The sequence below is a fragment of the Hypanus sabinus genome, chromosome 6, assembly GCF_030144855.1.
Source record: "Hypanus sabinus isolate sHypSab1 chromosome 6, sHypSab1.hap1, whole genome shotgun sequence".
Classification (NCBI taxonomy): Eukaryota; Metazoa; Chordata; class Chondrichthyes; order Myliobatiformes; family Dasyatidae; genus Hypanus; species Hypanus sabinus.
In genome coordinates, this window is record NC_082711.1 from 80,693,315 (window position 1) to 80,713,769 (window position 20,455).

General features: G+C 39.7%; 1 protein-coding gene across 1 annotated transcript in view; it reads left to right on the plus strand.

The window, feature by feature from the left end:
- The window catches only part of LOC132395619 (band 4.1-like protein 4B), a 339,992-nt gene that overhangs the window by 171,249 nt on the left and 148,288 nt on the right, over window positions 1–20,455 (plus strand). The window contains exons 13-15 of the mRNA XM_059972481.1: window positions 6,414–6,444; window positions 7,771–7,804; window positions 7,903–7,961. Of these exons, the coding sequence (XP_059828464.1) occupies window positions 6,414–6,444; window positions 7,771–7,804; window positions 7,903–7,961 (124 nt within the window). The remainder of the gene's footprint in view (window positions 1–6,413; window positions 6,445–7,770; window positions 7,805–7,902; window positions 7,962–20,455) is intronic.

The window sequence follows — 20,455 nt, forward strand, 5'->3', positions numbered from 1 at the left end:
CTTGTACAATCTAAATAAAACGTTTTTTGTCGCTATTAATATACGTCACCACTGCCAATACCTGACACCCGCCAGTGTGCAATTTCTTTAATTTTTCGATCCAAAGTAGGCTAACTATGGAGAATTCTAAAAAAAGAAAAGTGACTGAAGAAAACAGAACATTTAATGATACGTGGGCAGATTCATTTGCTTTCATTGCTGACGAGACTGGTTTACCGGTATGCTTAATATACAATGAGAAACTAGCAAACAACAACAAGTCAAAAGGTGCAAGACGTTTCCAGAATAAACACGCAGCCTTTGCTCAAAAATATCCGGATGGAGATGAGAGAAAAAAAGCCGTTTCGGAACTGATGCGGAAGGTTGATCTGAGCAAAAATCATTTCAAGAAGTGGATGAAGTCTGGAAAATCAACTACATATACTAGTTTTGTTGCCGCTCAGGAAATAGTGAGGCACGGGAAGCAGTTTACAGATGGTGAATATATAAAAGAATCTTTCATTAAGATTTCAGAACATCTATTCACAGACTTTAAAAACAAGAGTGAAATTATGCAGAAAATCAGGGATATGCCCCTCTCTGCAAAGACTGTCAAAGACAGAACCATAAAAATGGCAGAAGACATCACAAGACAGCAAACTAAAGACATCAATTCAGCTGTGGCCTACTCGATTGCCTGTGACAAGTCTAAAGACAAAGGTGATATTGAACAAATAGCGCTGTTCTGCCGGTATGTAAACTCTGCCGGGCCATAGGAAGAAATGATTGAGTTGATACCTCTAAAAGGCCAAACACGGGGGGAGGACATCTGTGAGGCTGTCTTGAATTGTTTAAGAGCCAAAGGAATAAAGACCACCCACCTGGTGTCAGTAGCTACTGATGGGGCACCAAGTATGACAGGAGCGCACAAGGGATTTGTGGCTTTACTGCAGAAGTCGCTGGACAGAAAGCTGCTGACTTTTCACTGCATCTTGCACCAAGAGGCACTGTGCGCTCAAACATTTCCTCCGGAATTCACAGAAGTAATGGATGTTGTCATTCAGATTGTCAATAAAATAATGGCAAAAAGTTTAAATCACCGTCAATTCCATTTGTTACTGGAGGAGCTGGAAAACGCATATTCTGATCTCGTGCTGCACAACAAAGTCCGGTGGCTGTCAAGAGGGGAGGTGCTGAAACGCTTTGTCGTGTGTCTGGAAGAAGTGAAAACTTTCCTGGGCAGCAAAGGGCTCACCTTTCCAGAGCTGGAACAGCCAGAGTGGCTGGAAAAGCTACACTTCATGGTAGACATGACAGCGCACTTGAACACAGCTCTTCAGGGGAAAGGACGCATAGCCCTGCACATGTTGGAGGATGTTTTGGCATTTGAGTGCAAGTTGACAGTGCTTGCCAGAGATTTACAGAAAAGCACATTGTCTCACTTCCCCAATTTGAGAGAGTTCAAACAAGCTCACGATATGATAAATTTGGAATATTTACATTCTGCAATCATCGCAATGCAAACATCGTTTAGGAAATGCTTCTGTGAGTTCAGAGAGGAAAAAAAAACACATTATCCTTCCCGGCCACTCCCCTAAGCATCGATCCATCCCTACTGAATACGACTGCATTGGCAGGTGTGAGTCAACCTGATCTTGAGATGGAACTGGCTGACATAGCCGACAAAGACATATGGGTGTCCAAGTTTAGACGCTTGACAGCAGACCTTGAAGATGTTGCCCGTCAGAAGGCCGTTCTTGCTCAGAATCACAAATGGAGTGATATTGAAAACCTCCCCAAAGTGGACAAACTTGTGTTCGAAACATGGAATGCTATCCCCGACATTTATGTAAACATTAAAAAGTATGCGCTTGGAGTCCTGTCGATCTTTGGATCCACATATGTATGTGAGCAGGTGTTCTCCAACATGAACTTTATTAAAAACAAACATCGCGCACGCCTCACAGATGACAGCTTGCGATCCTGTGCAAAGGTGAAGGTGACTTCATACAGCCCTGATGTGCAGACGCTGTGCGCTGAGGTCCAGGAGCAGAAATCCCATTAACCAAGTATGATAAATATTTTAATTGCCTATTATTTTACGTATATTCATATTTTTTCATTGTTCAATGAAATAGTCCTTTTATTTTTCAGGTTGACAGCTGGCTGACGTTATTTTTGGTTTGCTGCTGGCAGACAATTTAAGTTCGGTGTTTTTCATAAATACAAGAAGGACTCAAATAGACATTGAGTATTTTAGTTAAAAGTAACCTTCAACCCATCACCTGAAGCTTAATAGAAGTTAGATTTTGCAACAAGAGAGTGATCCAAGACACAAGAGTAAATCAACACCAGAATGGTTTAAAAAGAAAAAAAATTGTGTTTTGGAAAGGCCAAGTCAGAGTCCAGGCTTTAACCCATTTGAGATGCTGTGTGGCATGACCTGAAGAGGGCTGTTCATGCAAGGTATCCTGGAAATATTGATGAACTGAAACCGTTTTGTATGGAGAAATGGTCAAAAATTCCTCCTTACCATTGTCCAAATCTGATCATCAGCTTACAGAAAATTTTTGGTGCAGGTTATTGCTGCTAAAAGAGGTTCTGCCAGTTATTCATGTACTTTCTTCAACCTGGAATGTGAATGATTAAACAATGTGTTCAATAAAGAAATGAAAAATACTATTGTGTATGTGTTATTAGTTTAGGCAGATTGTGTTTGTCTACCAGTGTGACTGAAGTGAAGATCAAACTACATTTTGTGAATAATTAGTGCAGAAAACCACAAACTTTTTCCTTGCAACTGTAACATAGAAAGTTAATCTTCAAGGGAAACAGGTTGGAGGAAAGTGGATGGTGGATTTCTCCAGGGGCCGGTATAAAGATAACTATATGTAGTTAGTGTATATTAATTACTTGGGCAAATTGTGCATTATTTACAAATGATAACATGCAAATTTAATGCTGAGAAATGTAAAGTTAGAAAGAATGAGAATGGGACGATGTAAATTACATGGCACAATTCCAAAGCACAAGCAACAACAGCTAATTCTGGCAGTAAATATGTATGGTTAGTGAAAAGTGACAAGATTATTTATTAGTGATGCAATATGGAGTAGGCCCCTCCAGCCCTTCGAACCACACTGCCCCAGCAACCTCACAACGCTGAGTAACCTAATCACAGGACCATTTACAATGACCAGTTAACCTACCAGCTTCACCTTTGGACTGTGGGAACCCAGAGAAAACCCACGCATTCCTCAGGGACAACATAGAAAGACTCCTTACAGATGGCGCTGGAAATGAAGTCCAAACTCCAGAATGTCCTGAGCTGCAATAGTGTCATGCTAACCACTATACTATCATGGCACACACAAGATAGTTTGAAAATATGGCTTAACAGAATTGAGTGGAATTTATAAGTAGGAACAAGGAGTCATGATGAATCTTTGACATACTGTTTCACCACTTATGAGGTGTTTAGTTCCAGCAGCCACTTTTCAGGAACATCGAAAGGCTTTAAAGGATATGCCTTTAAGAGATTCATTGTATTGATTCTCAGGATTAGGGACTTCTGTGATGTGGATAGATTGGAAAAGTTGTGGTTGTTCACCTTTGGACAGGTTGTTGTGGTGAGATCCAGTATTTTATATTATAATGGTCATGGGCAAAGAAGATTGAAAGCAATGGTTAACATTGACAGAAAAGTAAAGGAATAGATTTGCAAAAGAACCTAAAGTAACAACAAATCATTTTTTGTAGCTGGCAAGTATTAAGGGTTTGTGTGCACTGCTAGGGTTAGTACCAAAACCAAATTCAAATGTTGAGTTCAAATAGGAGCTTGATAAATATCTGGAAGGAAAGGCGTTAGAGACAACTGAAGAGAAAGTGGAAAGGGAGAGCAGCTTGTTTCTTAAACATGAGATTCTGCAGATGTTGGAAATCTTGAGCAACATGCACAAAATGCTGGAGGAACTCAGCAAGGCAGGCAGCATCTTTGGAGGGGAATGAACAATTGCTATTTTGTGCCAAGATGAAGGATCGCGTCTTTATTAGTTAGCACATCCACATTAGTGAATTTGGATTATGGGATATAGCTGATGATTGCACAGAAAATTCATTGATCTTGGATCAAAAGGATGAAAATGTGTTCGTGTCAGTAATGATAACTGAAATTAAAACAATCTGATTCTCCAAGAAGGCAAATTAGCTAACTAACTGCTCTGGGATATATTGACTTAACTACTTCAATTAGAGATAAAGAATAATTGAATGAGAATCAGGTTTAATATCACTGGTATACATTGTGAAATTTGTTATTTTATGAAGCAGTGCATTGAAATACATAATTTAAAAAATTGTAAATTGCATATATAGATAAAAAATTAAATAGTGAAAAAAGAGCAAAAAAAAGAGAAAAAATCGTGAGGTGGTGTACATGGGTTCATTGTCCATTCAGAAATCTGATGCTTTTATCCACTAAATAATTCAGAAAGAAGTTGACAAATATGTGCACCTAGATCAGGAAAGCTATAACTTCATTTTCGGATCTGAAGGAATATACTGTAGTCATCACTAATTTCATTAAGACCTGTGTGGATGAGTGGATCCAAGAACATACCAAGCATACCTAAACCCAAAGGCTTGGTTGAATTAGGACATTTGCAATCTCCTGAGGGCTCGATCTGTAGTGGTCAAGACCAGTGATCCAGAACCTTACAATAAGTCCAGATATGACCTATGAAAGGCCATTGTGAGAGTGAAAAGGCAATTCCATGTAAAGTAAGTGATGCAGTCAAATGGATGACAGCTGTCACAGGGTTTTCATGTCATTATTTCCTATAAGGCAAAACCTAACAGCATAAATGACTGTCATGCTTCACTCTTCGATGACCCCAGTGCTTGAAAGGGTGAATAAAGATGTGTGAACCTAGACAGCATCTGGCAACTCTGTGCTCTGTCTCAGATTCTGACATCAGAATATCCTTCAAAAGAACAACCCCTTGGCGGGTGTCAGGCTCTGATGGTGTACCTGGCAAGGTATTGAAGACCTATGTCAAACAACTGGCTGGAGTGTTCAAGGGCATTATTAACCTCTCACTACTGCATTCTGATGTTTCCAACTGCTTCAAAAGGACGTCAATCACACTGGTACCCAAGAAGAGCAGGGTGAAATGCATCAAAGGATATCGTCTGATAGCACTCACATATACTGTGATGAAGTGCTTTGAGAGGTTGGTCATGGTTCGCATTATTTCGTGCCTGAGCAAAAAACTGGACCCATTGCAATTTGCCCACTGCCATAGAAGGTCTACAGCGGACACAGTTGTACTGACTCTCCACTCAGCATTGGACAACCAGGACAATAGCAATATGTATGTCAGGCTGCTGTTTATCGATTACAGTTCATACAACATAATCAGAAGCTAATCACTGCTAGATCAGAAGCTTCCCTCTGCATCTAGATTCTTAACTTCCTCAGCAGGAGACCACAGTCAGTACAGATCGGTAATAACATCTCCTGCTTGCAGTCAATACAGGTGCACCTCAAGGATGTGTGCTTAGCCCACTGCTCCACTCTCTACACTCATGATTTGGTGCCTAGGCACAGCGCAGATCGATCTATAAGTTTGCCAATGATTTCACTGTGGCAGAATCTCAGTTGGCTCAAGGAATTGTACTGGAGTAAGATGGGTGGCTGTTTGAGTGGTGTCCCAATAACTATTATGAACTTGTGGGGAAGTCAGGAGAATGTACACCAATCCTCACTGAGGGGTCAGCAGTGGCAGTTTGAAGTTCCTGGGCATCAACATATCAGATGGTTTTTCTGGGCCCAACACATTGATGAAATCATGAATGCACATTAGCGGCAATACTTCATTAGGAGTTTGAAGAGATTTGGTATGTCACCAAATACTCGAGCAAATGTCTATAGATATACCATGCAGAGCAATCTGATTGGTTGCATCACTGCTTGTTAACAAATTTCAAGACATAAGTCAGGAACAATAATCCTGATTCTAATTCCATGAGGTCTGGTGGTAATATTACAAGACCAAACTCAATATTGAAAGTACCTGCTTTACCCCTTTGGCATGTTTACAGAAGCACATTTCGTACTTGTACTTTAGTTTATAGGAACCAAGGTACATTACATTTTGAGAAGTTAACACATCTCTGGAGTTATCTGCTGTGAGGGTGGCAGAGATCAGGTGATTAAATATATTTAGGATGGAGCAAGATAAATACTTTAAGGAGTTTAAGGAATTGGGTTATGGAGAATAGAAGAACTGAAGCCACCATTGATCATATTAAATGGTAGGGCAGGATTGAGGGACCTGGTAGATAATACTATTTTCTGGTTGTCTTGTAAATATTGCAGTGTTGCCTAGCACCCTTTCAATTTTATTAGCTAATAATTTGTTTGTGTTCTGCAGGTTCAAATCCAGTAAAATATGGACACACCAGGTTTGAAATATTTCTTTCTTGTTAAATGTTAAATTGTGTGACAGTTGCTTTTTCTTCACCTAATTTAAAAACAAATCTGCAGCATTTTTATTCACAATTTGCAAACAATTTCAATCAGTTAAACCATTAGATGTAAAGTGAACAAAGTTTAATATTGATAATTAACCATATAACAATCACAGCACGGAAACAGGCCATCTTGGCCCTCCTAGTCCGTGCCGAACCCTTAATCTCACCTAGTCCCACCTACCCGCACTCAGCCCGTAACCCTCCACTCCTTTCCTGTCCATATACCTATCCAATTTTACCTTAAATGACACAACTGAACTGGCCTCTACTACTTCTACAGGAAGCTCATTCCACACAGCTATCACTCTCTGAGTAAAGAAATACCCCCTCGTGTTTCCCTTAAACTTCTGCCCCCTAACTCTCAAATCATGTCCTCTAGTTTGAATCTCCCCTACTCTCAATGGAAACAGCCTGTTCACGTCAACTCTATCTATCCCTCTCAAAATTTTAAATACCTCGATCAAATCCCCCCTCAACCTTCTACGCTCCAGTGAATAGAGACCTAACTTGTTCAACCTTTCTCTGTAACTTAATTGCTGAAACCCAGGTAACATCCTAGTAAATCGTCTCTGCACACTCTCTAATTTATTGATAGCTTTCCTATAATTCGGTGACCAGAACTGCACACAATATTCCAAATTTGGCCTTACCAATGCCTTGTACAACTTTAGCATTACATCCCAACTTCTGTACTCAATTGTCAGTTAATGCACATCTGTGAAAACATTTTGGAATGCAAACTGAATAATGAATTTAGATTTTATAAAATTAAAAAGAAGCCTTGGTGGAATTGTAGATGGTTCAATTTATCATGTTCAGACAAAGCAGTAAAGTAATAAACTAATCTGTATCTAGATTTCATACATGGTGCATTGGAGTGAAATTAACTTTTAAGACATAGCAATTGATAATCAATCTTTTCTTGCACATGTCACCCTATTAAAAAAGGAAAATATTTCTATCAGGTAGGAACAACGGTACTATGTCCAATGGAATTTGTTTGAGGGATAGTCATTAACAGAAAACCTTAATGTGGCAAACACCAGGTTATTGCCTTGTATCTGGAGTGGATAAAAGGTGCATATTTTGATGGAAGTGACTTTTGATATATCTCCAAGCCCAAATCATAAATTGTAACTTGGCATGATTCTAGTGTTCATGATACATTTTCAGCATTTTATATTGTTTTATTTCCATTTTTGTAATAGTTTGAAGATTAATTATTGATTGAACTTAATTTTTTTTCACATTTTTCAGTGCACAGAGCAATACAGGAATGTGTGGATACCAGGTAAAAATGGCATTATTAAATGAGTAAATGGCTATTGCACATCTGATAATAATTGTCTTAAAATGGTAGTAATTATCCACTTGAATATCTGTTTTTAGACTCCATTTATGTGCAACATTCCCCTTGTTCAGCAGCACTGGCATTCCAGTAATGTAAGGTCAGTCTACAACTTAAAAATCTGATTGTTCATAATTAATTTTAACAATAACTATATTCTACATCCTCAGTTGGATCGGCTACTTGGATTGTGCAATGTATTAAAAATACTTAAAATGAAGAACTAATGGTTATATTTAATGACATACTTAAAGATTAACAAGCAGATTAAGTGAATATATATTTTCTATAATGGCATGAGTGTCTAGAGCAAAGTTCTATTGGTATTTAAGCTTTAATAAATTGCATCAATTGATGCAGCTTTTACATTTTAAGTACTTCCTGAATTGAACATATTGCATGCCAAAGGACAACTATGATAAATTAAGTAAAATAAGTTATGAAAGATACTACTAAGCCTTTCCTTTTGTATTGTAAATTAAATTGTCGAGTGTGATGTGCTGATGGATTGCACTTTTTGCTAAAGAAGTGACTTAATGGTGCTTTGTAAAACAAAATTACTGTTTCTGTTGTTGGGAGTTATCTTTGCTATTCTGGTGTACCTAATCATATGGTGAAGGGTGATCTCAATTTCTCTGACCTATTTAATTGTTTGGTGGAGGGAATTACGTGGTGGAGCAATTCGTTCAGTTTTACAACTATCCTTCCAAATGGCTTGATTTTGTGTGTGTTTGTGTATATGTGTGCGCACATCCACCAGCGTGGATGTGGTTGCTTCAGTCAGAGAATTTGATAGCTCTGCTATGATAAATTATTTTTAACTCTTTGAACTTGATGCTTATTTACTTGTTATTGACAATAGTGAGTGAAATGAGATAAAAGAGTCCATGAGCCTCTTCAGGTTTTAAACAAAACAAATGCAGCCTGTTCAAAAAAAAAATTAGTATGTATGGAATTTACGGGAGCCCAAGCCTTTGGGAAGGAATGTTCTTTACAAGTTGAATTTTGCATGTCCCTGCATGTGCTGGAAACTAACTTGTCTCTTTGCAAATCTCCAAAATTAGAGCTTCAATCTACAGATTGTTCAATGCATGACATAGTAATCTTGTGCTGTGCTACTCACCTTTGAACTGATACTTTAGTTATGTTAGAAGCTGGTACCTATACCATGGAAGCTATTTGGGACAAGATTACACTTTAACAATTATTTGTATTTATTTCTATATTCTACCTTCTATGCTTTTTTGTCTCCCTCCCACAATTTGTCTCATTTTCATTTGATCAGTAACCACATAAGTTGTGTAAAGTCTTGTCTCACTAACTGCTCACTGTGCACATGGTACAGGCCACCACCCAGTGATGTCAGGCAAAAATATTACAACCGGACACCAGCATCGGAAGGAAATGGGAGAAACGCAAGATATGTTCAAGAGCAGAATATGAAGAACATGGGAGGCAGGATGCATAGTATTGATCAAGATAAACTCATGACTACACTTTGAAAAACAAATGGCAAAGTGTTACCCCACCTCTGGTTTGGAACCCCATACTCCCACCCACCTCACGTTTTATTCAAGCGGTAATCCAGAATTGTGAAGAAAAATTAAAAGTGAAAAGAACCACATTTCCAAGCATGATGTACAATTCCCGTTTAACATCTCTGCATACTTTGAAGATGCTAATCACTTCAGTGCGTTATATCACAAGTTTTCAATATTTCTATGAAACATCTACAAGACCTTTTAAATTGCCTGGATATTCTTGATACAAAGTGCATCACACAGGACAAGCAGTTCACCTTTTTCATGAACCAGATTTATGATTGCTAAAGAAGTTTGAGCAGGCAAAATTATTTGCAAAAGTTGGATAATAGCTAATGCAAAGTCTCATTATTGTGGATTCGAATAAGACTGTAGATAATAATTAGTGTCTAGATGGGTTTTCTTCAAATATTCTGCCTTGTTCTTGGAATTTTATTTGAAGTTGTACTTTCGGAATTTAGTACCCTTGCTCTATCTGAAGGTGAATGTTACATTTAATGGGATAAGCTGTGATTGCTTATGAGCATCATGTCTGTTTATCCTGATTAATGTTAAATTAGAACTGTACTTATTAACATCAATCATTGTTTTTATACTTTTGCTCCATTCTTCAGAGGCTTTGCTATATTACTTAAGTGCCATCAGGTATCAAGACAAGGGGAACCACCAATATGCTTTTAATCTACAGCTTTTTAATCAGTTGCAAGTAGATTTATTAGGAATAATCTTAAACAAATTAAAATATTTTAAGAGTATTCTTTTCAGGCTCCAAGAGCAAAAGCATCTAAGTGCTCATGTTAAGACTTGCAGGAAATGAAGGTCACACATTCAACTGTTCTCATTACATTGAAACCAGTAGAAAGTTTTTGGAAGCTGTTTCAATTATTTAATTCTCAGTTCCCATGCTGGTGATTCCAATTGTTGCTTATTATGCAGTGACCCTTGCTGAAATTCATTAGTGTCAACTGTGATTTTTCATTTCTTGATGGGAACATTTTACTGTTTCAACACACATGAAGAATAACCATATGGGCAATTGCCCATCTTTTGGCTTTCATGACACTGGACCTTCACGAGACCTATCAACTGAAGCATGAGTGAACATATTTGGTAGAGGCTGAAGGAGAAATATCAGTATTCTGTAAGGATGCACATAGCCTTCATTGTACTTACATTGGAGCTGAGAATGTGAAATATTAAAAATAGGATCAAGTAGGCTTGTATACTGTTGCAATGTTCTGGAATCTCAATTTTGCCTTGCTGCTTTAATTAAAAATGAATTTAAAAAAAAACTAAATTCATGACTTCTGGCCAGCTGGTGTTAATCTATCACCTTATAAATATGGACTGAATTGAATGCTTCCCAGAACAAATATTTCTAATGCTTTTGGAGCTTATTTATTATGAAACTGAATATGTTGCTAAATGAGTATATTGCTAAAAATTATTTCTTAATTTTAAGATGGCCCCTTTTTGTTAAAATCAGTATGTAGCATAGTTTATTTCAAGAATCATTTGGCACTTAGTCTATGTTCTAGGGCTTGATTAAACAGTGCTATGAGTTGCCTTTATATTTGTTAGACCTGATATGAATGAATCAAAACTTAGGTAGTATGACACTGATGAGAGCGATGAGTAGTATCAAATGGTTCTCGTGCAATAGGTTAAAAAAATCCTTTTTAAAAGGAAGCATTTTAATTTATGTCTGAGGGTGGTTGCATTGAAGTAAAGGGAAACGGAATAAATTAGTCCAAGTATTTGTTGCTGAGCATTATATATTCTATCATCTTGGATACAAAGCAATATCTCAAAAGTTTTAAATAAAATTTTCTTCCCTTCCATCCCTGCAAGCAGTCCAGTGCTACATGGTGACTATTTGGTGAGCAATTTAATTGAACATTATTCCTTAGTCATCAGTTCATGATAGTTAATTCTTCAGTTATAACCCATAGTGTTTTTAATTAGGCTAAAACAATTATATAATGTTAATTTCTAACATGATTCAGATTGAATGTTTTTTTAAAAAGTGGAGTGTGTGAGGTAGAATCAGAACATCACATTGATTGTAAAACAAATTTGTTGTAAAAATGTACATTTTTATGACTAGAATTGGCAGATTGTTACATCTAGAAGTAAAAATTCCTTCCTTTCTCAAAGGGTTAACAAAATAAGATTAGTGGCAGCATACATTAGTGTTGATCCAGCAGAAGTCTAATCAATGTGGTTTGTATCATGTCACTTGTCCTTTATGTATTTAGAATTAGATTTCATAACCTTGTATTTACTTGAGCTCATAGCCATTGGCAGTAGATACAACATTGAATTTTACTATTCCTCTCCTAAACAAAGTCATAATTTCACAGTTTGGAGTCTTTTTGGTTTTATTCTATCAAAACTTGTAGATGACATAGCTATTGGTTATTCATTTTAAATCCTGTCTGGAACAATTTTGTTTTATAATCATATTGTATATCTGTGGAAAGTTTTTAATCAAAATAACTGTGATATTCACATTGTAAATATTCTCTTGTTTTACACACATCTAAACGTTGTTATGCATGCTGGGCAGAAGTATCCTAGTTGCTTTTAATGCTTATCTACTGGCTGTAGATGATGGTGGGCCATTGATGAGAAGTGTATAGTTGCTGAAGAGACCCCTCCCCCCCCCCATGTTGCCTCCTGTGTGAGATGTTAGAAGGGGTATATTTTTTCTTTAAATAAAGAGCTTCAGATTATTGTCAACTTAGATACCAGAGCAAAAGCTTCTGTGTTCATCATTAAAACACTTCATGGAATATGTATTATGAGAAAGTGACTGTTGACGTCTAGTTACTTCAATTGAAGATCTGAACGTGATTTTAAAAAATCTTCGAAAAACTTCTGTCCATTATTTCTCAGCCAAACAGTTTAATGTGATTCTTAATAAAATTAGCTGGCAATATTTCATCTTGAATATCAATAATTTGAATCCCTACCTGCAGTTCTCAGTCTTTGTTGCATATTGACCAATTTCTAAGCATTTAACCTTCAATTTTTATTCTTCAGAGCAAAATTAATAATAATGAAAGCAGTTACTTTTTTGTAACTTCAAGGCTCCCCCTCTATAACAAAAGAAAGGGACAATTTAGTTGCCTGTTTTCTTCTTAGCAACACATGCTTATGACAGAATAGGCTTCCATTTGTGCATAAATATTGTTTACCCTGGTCTTTGCAAGGAACCATTTCAGACAATTAGTAATGCTTGAAGTTAGTGTCTTTTTGTATATGTGTACCAGAGGTCCCCAACCACTGGGCCGCAAAGCATGTACTACCGGGCCACGAGGAAACTATATGATTTGGCGATTTGAAACAATATGAGTCAGCTGCACCTTTCCTCGTTCCCTGTCACGCCCTATGTTGAACTTAAATGCATGCAAGGTCATTACCCATGCAAGGTCATCAGTTGCCTAAACGCAGTGATAACCTAGCGCTAGGGATCACTGGTTGGCCTCAGGTAACCGGCCGGCGAGAAGTGCCGTTACTACTGGTCTGGAGCGCAGACAGATGGGCGCTGCTTCTAAACCTGTTTGGCACACCGAATGGTCGTGGGGAACCCAGTGCTAAAATATTCGCAGATAACCTAATTCGGGCTCAGGGTTTCATAAGTAACAGAACAGCTACCTCGCTGGGGTCTACTGAAAGTCTTCCCTCGAGCCAAACTTTTGTCAGCCAATAGATCCTACCTGCCTACAAGGGGGGGGTCGGATGCATGCCCTGTCGCACTCCTCCTTGCTTGGTCAGTGGCTCTCTCTGGACTGCGATCGCCACGGCCCCAACACAGGGACCTCCAGCTCTTAACTTGTCCTCTCACCCCACCCATGACCAGCCTCACCTGACCAAGGCTTCTGGCAGCAGGCGGGTGGGTGGCTGGAGTTCGGACCCAGAGGCTGTCTAATGAGGCACTGAAGCCCTCAAAACTGCTTCGGTACCCTGAGTCCAAGCATCCCGCACTTAAAAACAAACCCGTTGAGTTTTTTGAGCGAAAAAAAACTTGAGCAAGCAGGACAGAAGCACGAAGCACGAGAGCCACGAAAACTAAATTGCAGAATAGACTGGACATGAGGAACCCCCTCCGAGTATCGCTGTCTCCCATCACCCCTCGATGGGACCATCTTGTTGCAGGGAAACAAGCGCAGGGCTCCCACTGATTCAGCGATATTGATGTGTTGCAATGATTTTACATGTCCATGTGAGGAAAATATGTGCTGTGTGTTTAATATCCAAACGTTACTTAAAATGTTATGATGCTATTGACCTATAAGTGACATATAATTGACTTATCACTCTATTCACGCGAGGAAAATATGCACTGTGTGTTTTTTAATATTAAATCCGTTAGATAAACCCTTTTAGAATTGAAATTCAGTGTATTAGCCACTTATAAGTGACTCATAGTTGACTTACCACCTATATTCCGGTGGTGATTAACACCACCACCACCCCCCCCCCCCCCCCCCCCCACCAACCCTGTCGGCCGGTCCGCAAGAATATTGTCAATATTAAACCAGTCCACAGTGCAAAAATGTTTGGTGACCCCTGATTCATACTACCTTCTAAAAACAAGGACTTTGTCTCCTTAAATTATTTTGAGAGCCTGTTATTGTTTAAACTGGAGGGACATTGGAGAAAGTAACAGAGAATAATTTCAACACCATACTCAAGGTTCAAGATCATGAATTACTATGACACTTCATTCATAGATGAGCTCAATACCTTATTCACACTTTGAAAGGAAGAATAAAATTATATCTGTGCGAGTCCCTGCAGTGACGCTGTAATCTCTGTCTCAGAAGTCGATGGTAGAACAGCTTTCAAGAGGGTGAGCCCTCACAAAATATTAAGCCTTAATGGTGTACCCGGTAGGGCACTGAAAACCTGTGCCAACCAACTGGCAGCAGTGTTCAAGGGCATCTGCAATCTCTCACTGCTGTAATCAGAAGTTCCCACCTGCTTCAAAAGGCCGACAATTATACGAGTGCCCAAGAAGAGCAGGGTGAACGTTCTCAATAACTATCGCCCAGTGACTCTCACATCTACTGTGAAGTGCTTTGAGAAGTCATTCATGACCAGAATCAATTGCCTAAGCTGGGACCTGGACGCATTGCAATAATTCTGCAGCAAATACAATATCACTGGCTCCCCACTCAGCCTTGGATCACCTGGTCTGTAGTAATACCAACGTCAGGCTGTTGTTTATTGATTACAGCTTGGTATCAAATACCATCATATCCTTAGTCCTAATCAACATGCTCCAAAGCCTGAACCTGTGTACCTCCCTCTCCAATTGGAACTTTGACTTCCTCTCTGGGAGACCACAGCCTGTGCAGATCGGAAACAACATCTGTTCCTCACTAACAATCAATACTGGCACACCTCAGGGATGTGTGCTTAGTGGACTGCTTTACTGTCTCTCTGGCCACGATTGTTTGGCTAGGTACAACTCAAACATCATCTATAAATGTACCGATGACAGCAATATTACTGAAACAACTTCAGATGGTGACCAAGAGCTGTACAGGAGTGCGATTGATTGGTTGAGTGGTGTCATAACAAGAACCTTGCCATGTCATCCCTTCTGCCTATCTTCCCATCCTTCTGATACAACCTGTGACCTAAGACATTCAGCTCCCATCTACAACCATCCTTCAGCCTGACTCAGGGATGGCTACAGCATCATACCTTGCAATCTGTAATCGTGCAACAAGATCATCCACCTTACTTCTTATACTCCATGCATTGAGATATAACATTTTGAATACTGCATTTGCTACCTTTTTTGATACTTCACTGATACTTATCTTGCTGGCTGCAATTATGTCCTGTCATCTGACTGCATGCTATCTTTGCTATCTGCCCTATCCTGAGTCCCTTCACGCTGGTTCCTACCCCACCCCCACCAAATTAGTTTAAACTCTCCCTCACAGTTCCAGCAAACCTGTCTGCGAGATTATTGGTTCCTGTTGAGTTCAGGTGCAACCTGTCACTTTTGAACATGTCATACTTCCCTCAGAAGAGAACCCAATGATCCAAGCACCTAAAGCCCTGCGCCTGCATCAGCTTCTCAGCCACACATTTATCTACCAGGTCATCCTGTTTCTACCCGCACTGGCGCATGGCACAGGCAGCAATCCAGATATTACTACCCTGGGGGTCCTGCTTCTCAGCTTTCTACCTAGCTCCCTAAATTCTCTTTACAGGACCTCTTTGCTCTTCCTTCCTATGTTGTTGGTGCCACTATGTACCAAGACATCTGGTTACTCTCCCTCCTTCTCCAAAATGTTGTGGATGCGATCTGAGACATCCCTGACCCTGGCACCTGGGAGGCAACATACCGTCTAGTTGTCCTGTTCGTCCTTAGAATTTCCTGTCTGTTCCCCTCACTATTGAGTCCCCTATCACTACTACTCCCCTCTTCTCCCTCTTACTCTTCTGCATCACAAACCCATGCTCAGTGGCATTCCCCTAGGACGGGGGTCGGCAACCCGCGGCTCCGGAGCCACATGTGGCTCTTTTACGTCTGTGCTGCGGCTCCCTGTTGCTTTGGGAAATAATTGGTTGTGGCGACCCTTTTCCTGGCACATCCGAACCGACTCACAATAAGATAGCCTACGGGGGTTTGCGAGCACAGAGCTTTGGAGCCTCTGCGCCATGGGGGGGGGGGCAGGTTGAGGGAGGCTTAAAAGTGAGGCTGAAGATTTCGAATAAAGTTTTTTTCCTTCGACTGCAGTTACCGACTCCGTGTCGTAATTTTAGCGCTGCGTGTAGCACACCGCTACATGGTCAGTATTTAATTAATATGTATTTTATGTTAGTTTGTTAGTTTTTGAAATGTAAATCTAAATTTGAAGATTATGGTGATCTTGTACAATCTAAATAAGACGTTGTGGCGACCCATTTCCTGACACATCCGAACCGGCTCACAATTAGCCAGCGTTCAGGCTAAGGGAGATAGCCTACGGGGGTTTGTGAGTACGTGTCTTTTGCAGCATCCGCGCCCATGGGGGGCGGGTTGAGGGAGGCTTAAAAGCAAGGCTGTTTAGTTCGAATAAAGCTATCTTTGCAGTTTACTGACTGCGTGTAGCAACGGCTACAACGTGTTTTTATCGCTGGCTGTCCAGAGGGGAGGTGCTGAAACGCTTTGTCGCGCGTCTGGAAGAAGTGAAAACTTTCCTGGGCAGCAAAGGGCTCAACTTTCCTGAGCTGGAACAGCCAGAGTGGCTGGAAAAGCTACACTTCATGGTAGACATGACAGCGCACCTGAACACGCTGAACACAGCTCTTCAGGGGAAAGGACGTACAGCCCTGCACATGTTGGAGGATGTTTTGCATTCGAGCGCAAGTTGACGTTGCTTGCCAGAGATTTACAGAAAGGCACATTGTCTCACTTGCCCAATTTGAGAGAGTTCAAACAATGTCACGACATGATAAATTCGGAGTATTTACATTCTGCAATCATCGCAATGCAAACATCGTTTGGGAAACGCTTCTGTGAGTTCAGAGAGGAAAAAAACACATTATCCTTCCCGGTCACTCCCCTAAGCATCGATCCATCCCTACTGAATACGACTGCATTGTCAGGTGTGAGTCAACCTGAAGAAGTATGATAAATATTTTAATTGCGTATTATTTTACGTATATTCATATGTTTTCATTGTTCAGTGAAATAGTCCTTTTATTTTTCAGGTTGACAGCTGGCTGACGTTATTTTTGGTTTGCTGCTGGCGGCAAATTTAAGTTTGGCGTTTTTCATAAATACAAGAAGGACTCAAATAGACGTTGAGTATTTTACTTAAAAGTAACCTTCAACCCAACGTCTTTTTTTCGGAGTTCAAAATGTTTTTGTTGCATGCAGAAATGTAATTTCGTTTTCTCTGCAGGAGTTCATCAATTTCATAAATGCAACACATTATAGTTTATTTATACATAGCATAAAGGCAAAACAAAACGTTGTATGCAGTGTTATTTCATTTTAAATGTCAAACGGGTTTTGCGGCTCCCAGTGTTTTCTTTTCTGTGGGAAACGGGTCCAAGTGGCTCTTTCAGTGGTAAAGGTTGCTGACCCCTGCCCTAGGAGGTCATCCCCCACAACGGTATCCAAAGCGGCATACTTATTTTTGAGAGGAATGACCACAGGTGTCATTCTGCCTATTCACATTTCCAGTTCTTCTGACAGTCACCCCGCTACCTGCCTCCTGCAGCTTTGGGGTGGCTGCTTCCCTGTAACTCTGATCAGTGATCTCCTGAGAAAAAGGGAATCTTAACAGAAACTTAACCAGAGCTAGTGGCTTTTCTGAGCCAAAGAGCAACATTCCTACTCTCACCACTGGCCTACTTGCTACAATGGCTGCCCTCTTGTCTCTTCTGTACTTTTAAACAAGCATCACGGACTTGCGAGAAACCTCGTCGCTGTGGCCTGCTCCTGCCACTGCTTGGGCCTTCGGATATTATGATATTAGTAATGATACCTTATTATTTCTATATTAAACTAGAAACTCTCAATGTCAGAAAATATGGATAATTACCTTTAAAAATAATTATGGACTTTATTACCACATTTATAACATGGTAGTAGCTACCTGTCACTGCTTTAATTTGGCTTTATTTGATACCTTAGTGTTTAGCTTTGAAATCTGCCCAGGTTCTCATTTTGTTGATTCTATTGCCTGATGTAGTGGACCAGAGTCAGGCAGGTAGTGAAGGCAGAAATTATATTCCTTTCAATGTTGGACAAATTAAGAGAAATACACAGGATGGGTAGGTGAAGGTGTGCACCTTATAACTCAATTACTCTCGTTTTCTTTTTGGTTTTGCTGTACATGAAGAATATCTAGTTTTTGATAACTTTGAATGTGCAGAGTTTTTCTGAAGAATACTTTCTAACTTTTAGGTATCAGGTGAAGAATTTGTTGCACCCTATCAACTTTAGTATCTTTCTGATCTACATTTTTTTTTTATTCCTGCAATAACTAGAGCCCAGCTAATAACTAGAACCCAGCAAAAATGATCAAGGATACCCAATGGTGCCATGCTATAACGAGAAGACAGCAGTTCTCTTTTAAGAACTAACATATTGTAAAAAGGATGAATGGCAAGATAATTTCTTAGCTAATGGAGCTTTTACTCCTATGTTGGTATCTACTTCAAGATCTGCTGAGTGTTTTTTGCTCTGAAGCTCCCATTACACCTATTCAATTCTAAAAAAAGACAAACTTTTTGAGGAAGAGCATTGATGGAGGCAGCTGGTCAGGCAATGCACAGAGTGCTTGGCAATAATCTGTTGAAGGCTTCAACACATTTTAGTAACTACCAGTTTGTTAGGGACATTAAAATAAGAGAAGGCTTCCTGTTGCATAGTACAATGAGATTGTGACCAATCTGTGCTTCTACTCTTTTATCATATTAGCTCTTTATCCATTTGGCATCATTAGCAAGCCAAAATCAATTGAACTTGGATTTAAAGGTTTTATTTGAATTAAGGAGCAGCACAATGGCTCCAGTGACCCTAATCCTGACTTTGGGAGCTGTTTACATGAAGTTTGCATATTTTTTCCTGTGACCAAAAGAGCAGAACTCTGGAAGAACTCAGTAGTCTGGCAGCATCTGTGGTGGCAAAGTGTTTAAGCTGATGTTTCAGGTCAACATAGAACATAGATAGTACAGCACGTTACATGCCCTTCGGCTCACAATGTTGTGCCGACCCTTAAACCCTGCCTCCCATATAACCCCCCACCTTAAGTTCCTCTATATATCTGTCTAGTAGTCTCTTATTATCTGCCTCCACCACTGACTCAGACAGTGCATTCCATGCACCAACCACTCTTTGAGTGAAAAACCTTCCTCTAATATCCCCTTTGAACTTTCCTTCCCTTACGTTAAAGCCATGTCCTCTTGTACTGAGCAGTGGTGCCCTGGGGAAGGGGTGCTGGCTGTCCACTCTGTCTGTTCCTCTTAATATCTTGTACACCTCTATCATGTCTCCTCTCATCCTCCTTCTCTCCAAAGAGTAAAGCTCTAGCTCCCTTAATCTCTGATCATAATGCACACTCTCTAAACCAGGCAGCATCCTGGTAAATTTCCTCTGTACCCTTTCCAATGCTTCCACATCCTTGTGAGAGAGCAGTGAAACAGAGGCTGGTAGGTGATAGGTGGAATCAGATAGGGAAGCAACTGTTTACCTCCATAGATGCTACTTAACACAATGAATTCTTCCAGAGTTCTGTATTTTGTTCCAGTCTCCAGCATTTGTGGTCTCTTCTCTCTGACCATGTGGGTTTTCTCCAGCTTCCTCCCACATCCCAAAGACTTGCAGATTGGTATGTTAATTGACCACACTGTAAATTGAGCCTAGTGTGTAGGTGAGTGGTAGTATTTGGACTGAATTGATTAGAATGTGGAACCAATAAAATAGCTTCATGTTAATGGGTGTTTGAAAGTTGGCACAGACTCGGTGTGCTGAAAATTATGCTTCCATGATGTATCTCTACCATTTTTGTGAAAGTAAGTATTGCATTTAATGCCTCCAGCATCAGCAGCCAAGCCTTCAATTACCAAAGTGGTCAGGTCTGCAATTCCATCCTAGACTTCTCTTTTTTATTTCCTTCCTACCCTGAGACCCTCCTTTAAACACTTTTTAACCATGTTTTAATGACATTTTAATCTTCTGACCAAAAATAGGGCTTGTGGTCAATCTTTGTTTTGTAGCACTCATGTGGAGTGGTGTTTGCACATCTTGCTGTACTTTAAAAATGCCAAACAACCACTGGTTACTATAACTTGCAAAGAGCACTTTGCATTGGAAACTATTGGTAATACATTACTTCAAACAAATCACTGCCCCATATTACCATTAGACATCGCTATAAGATGAGTATAATTTCAGGAAACTTGTGATGTGAGGACATCGGGGACTGCGACTGAGGACATCGGTTTATGCACATTCATAAAGCAAATGAAGAAGTGTTGCCTGCTGTATGAAATACCAAAGAGTGTAGGACAGTGTTTAGTAATTTTTGAC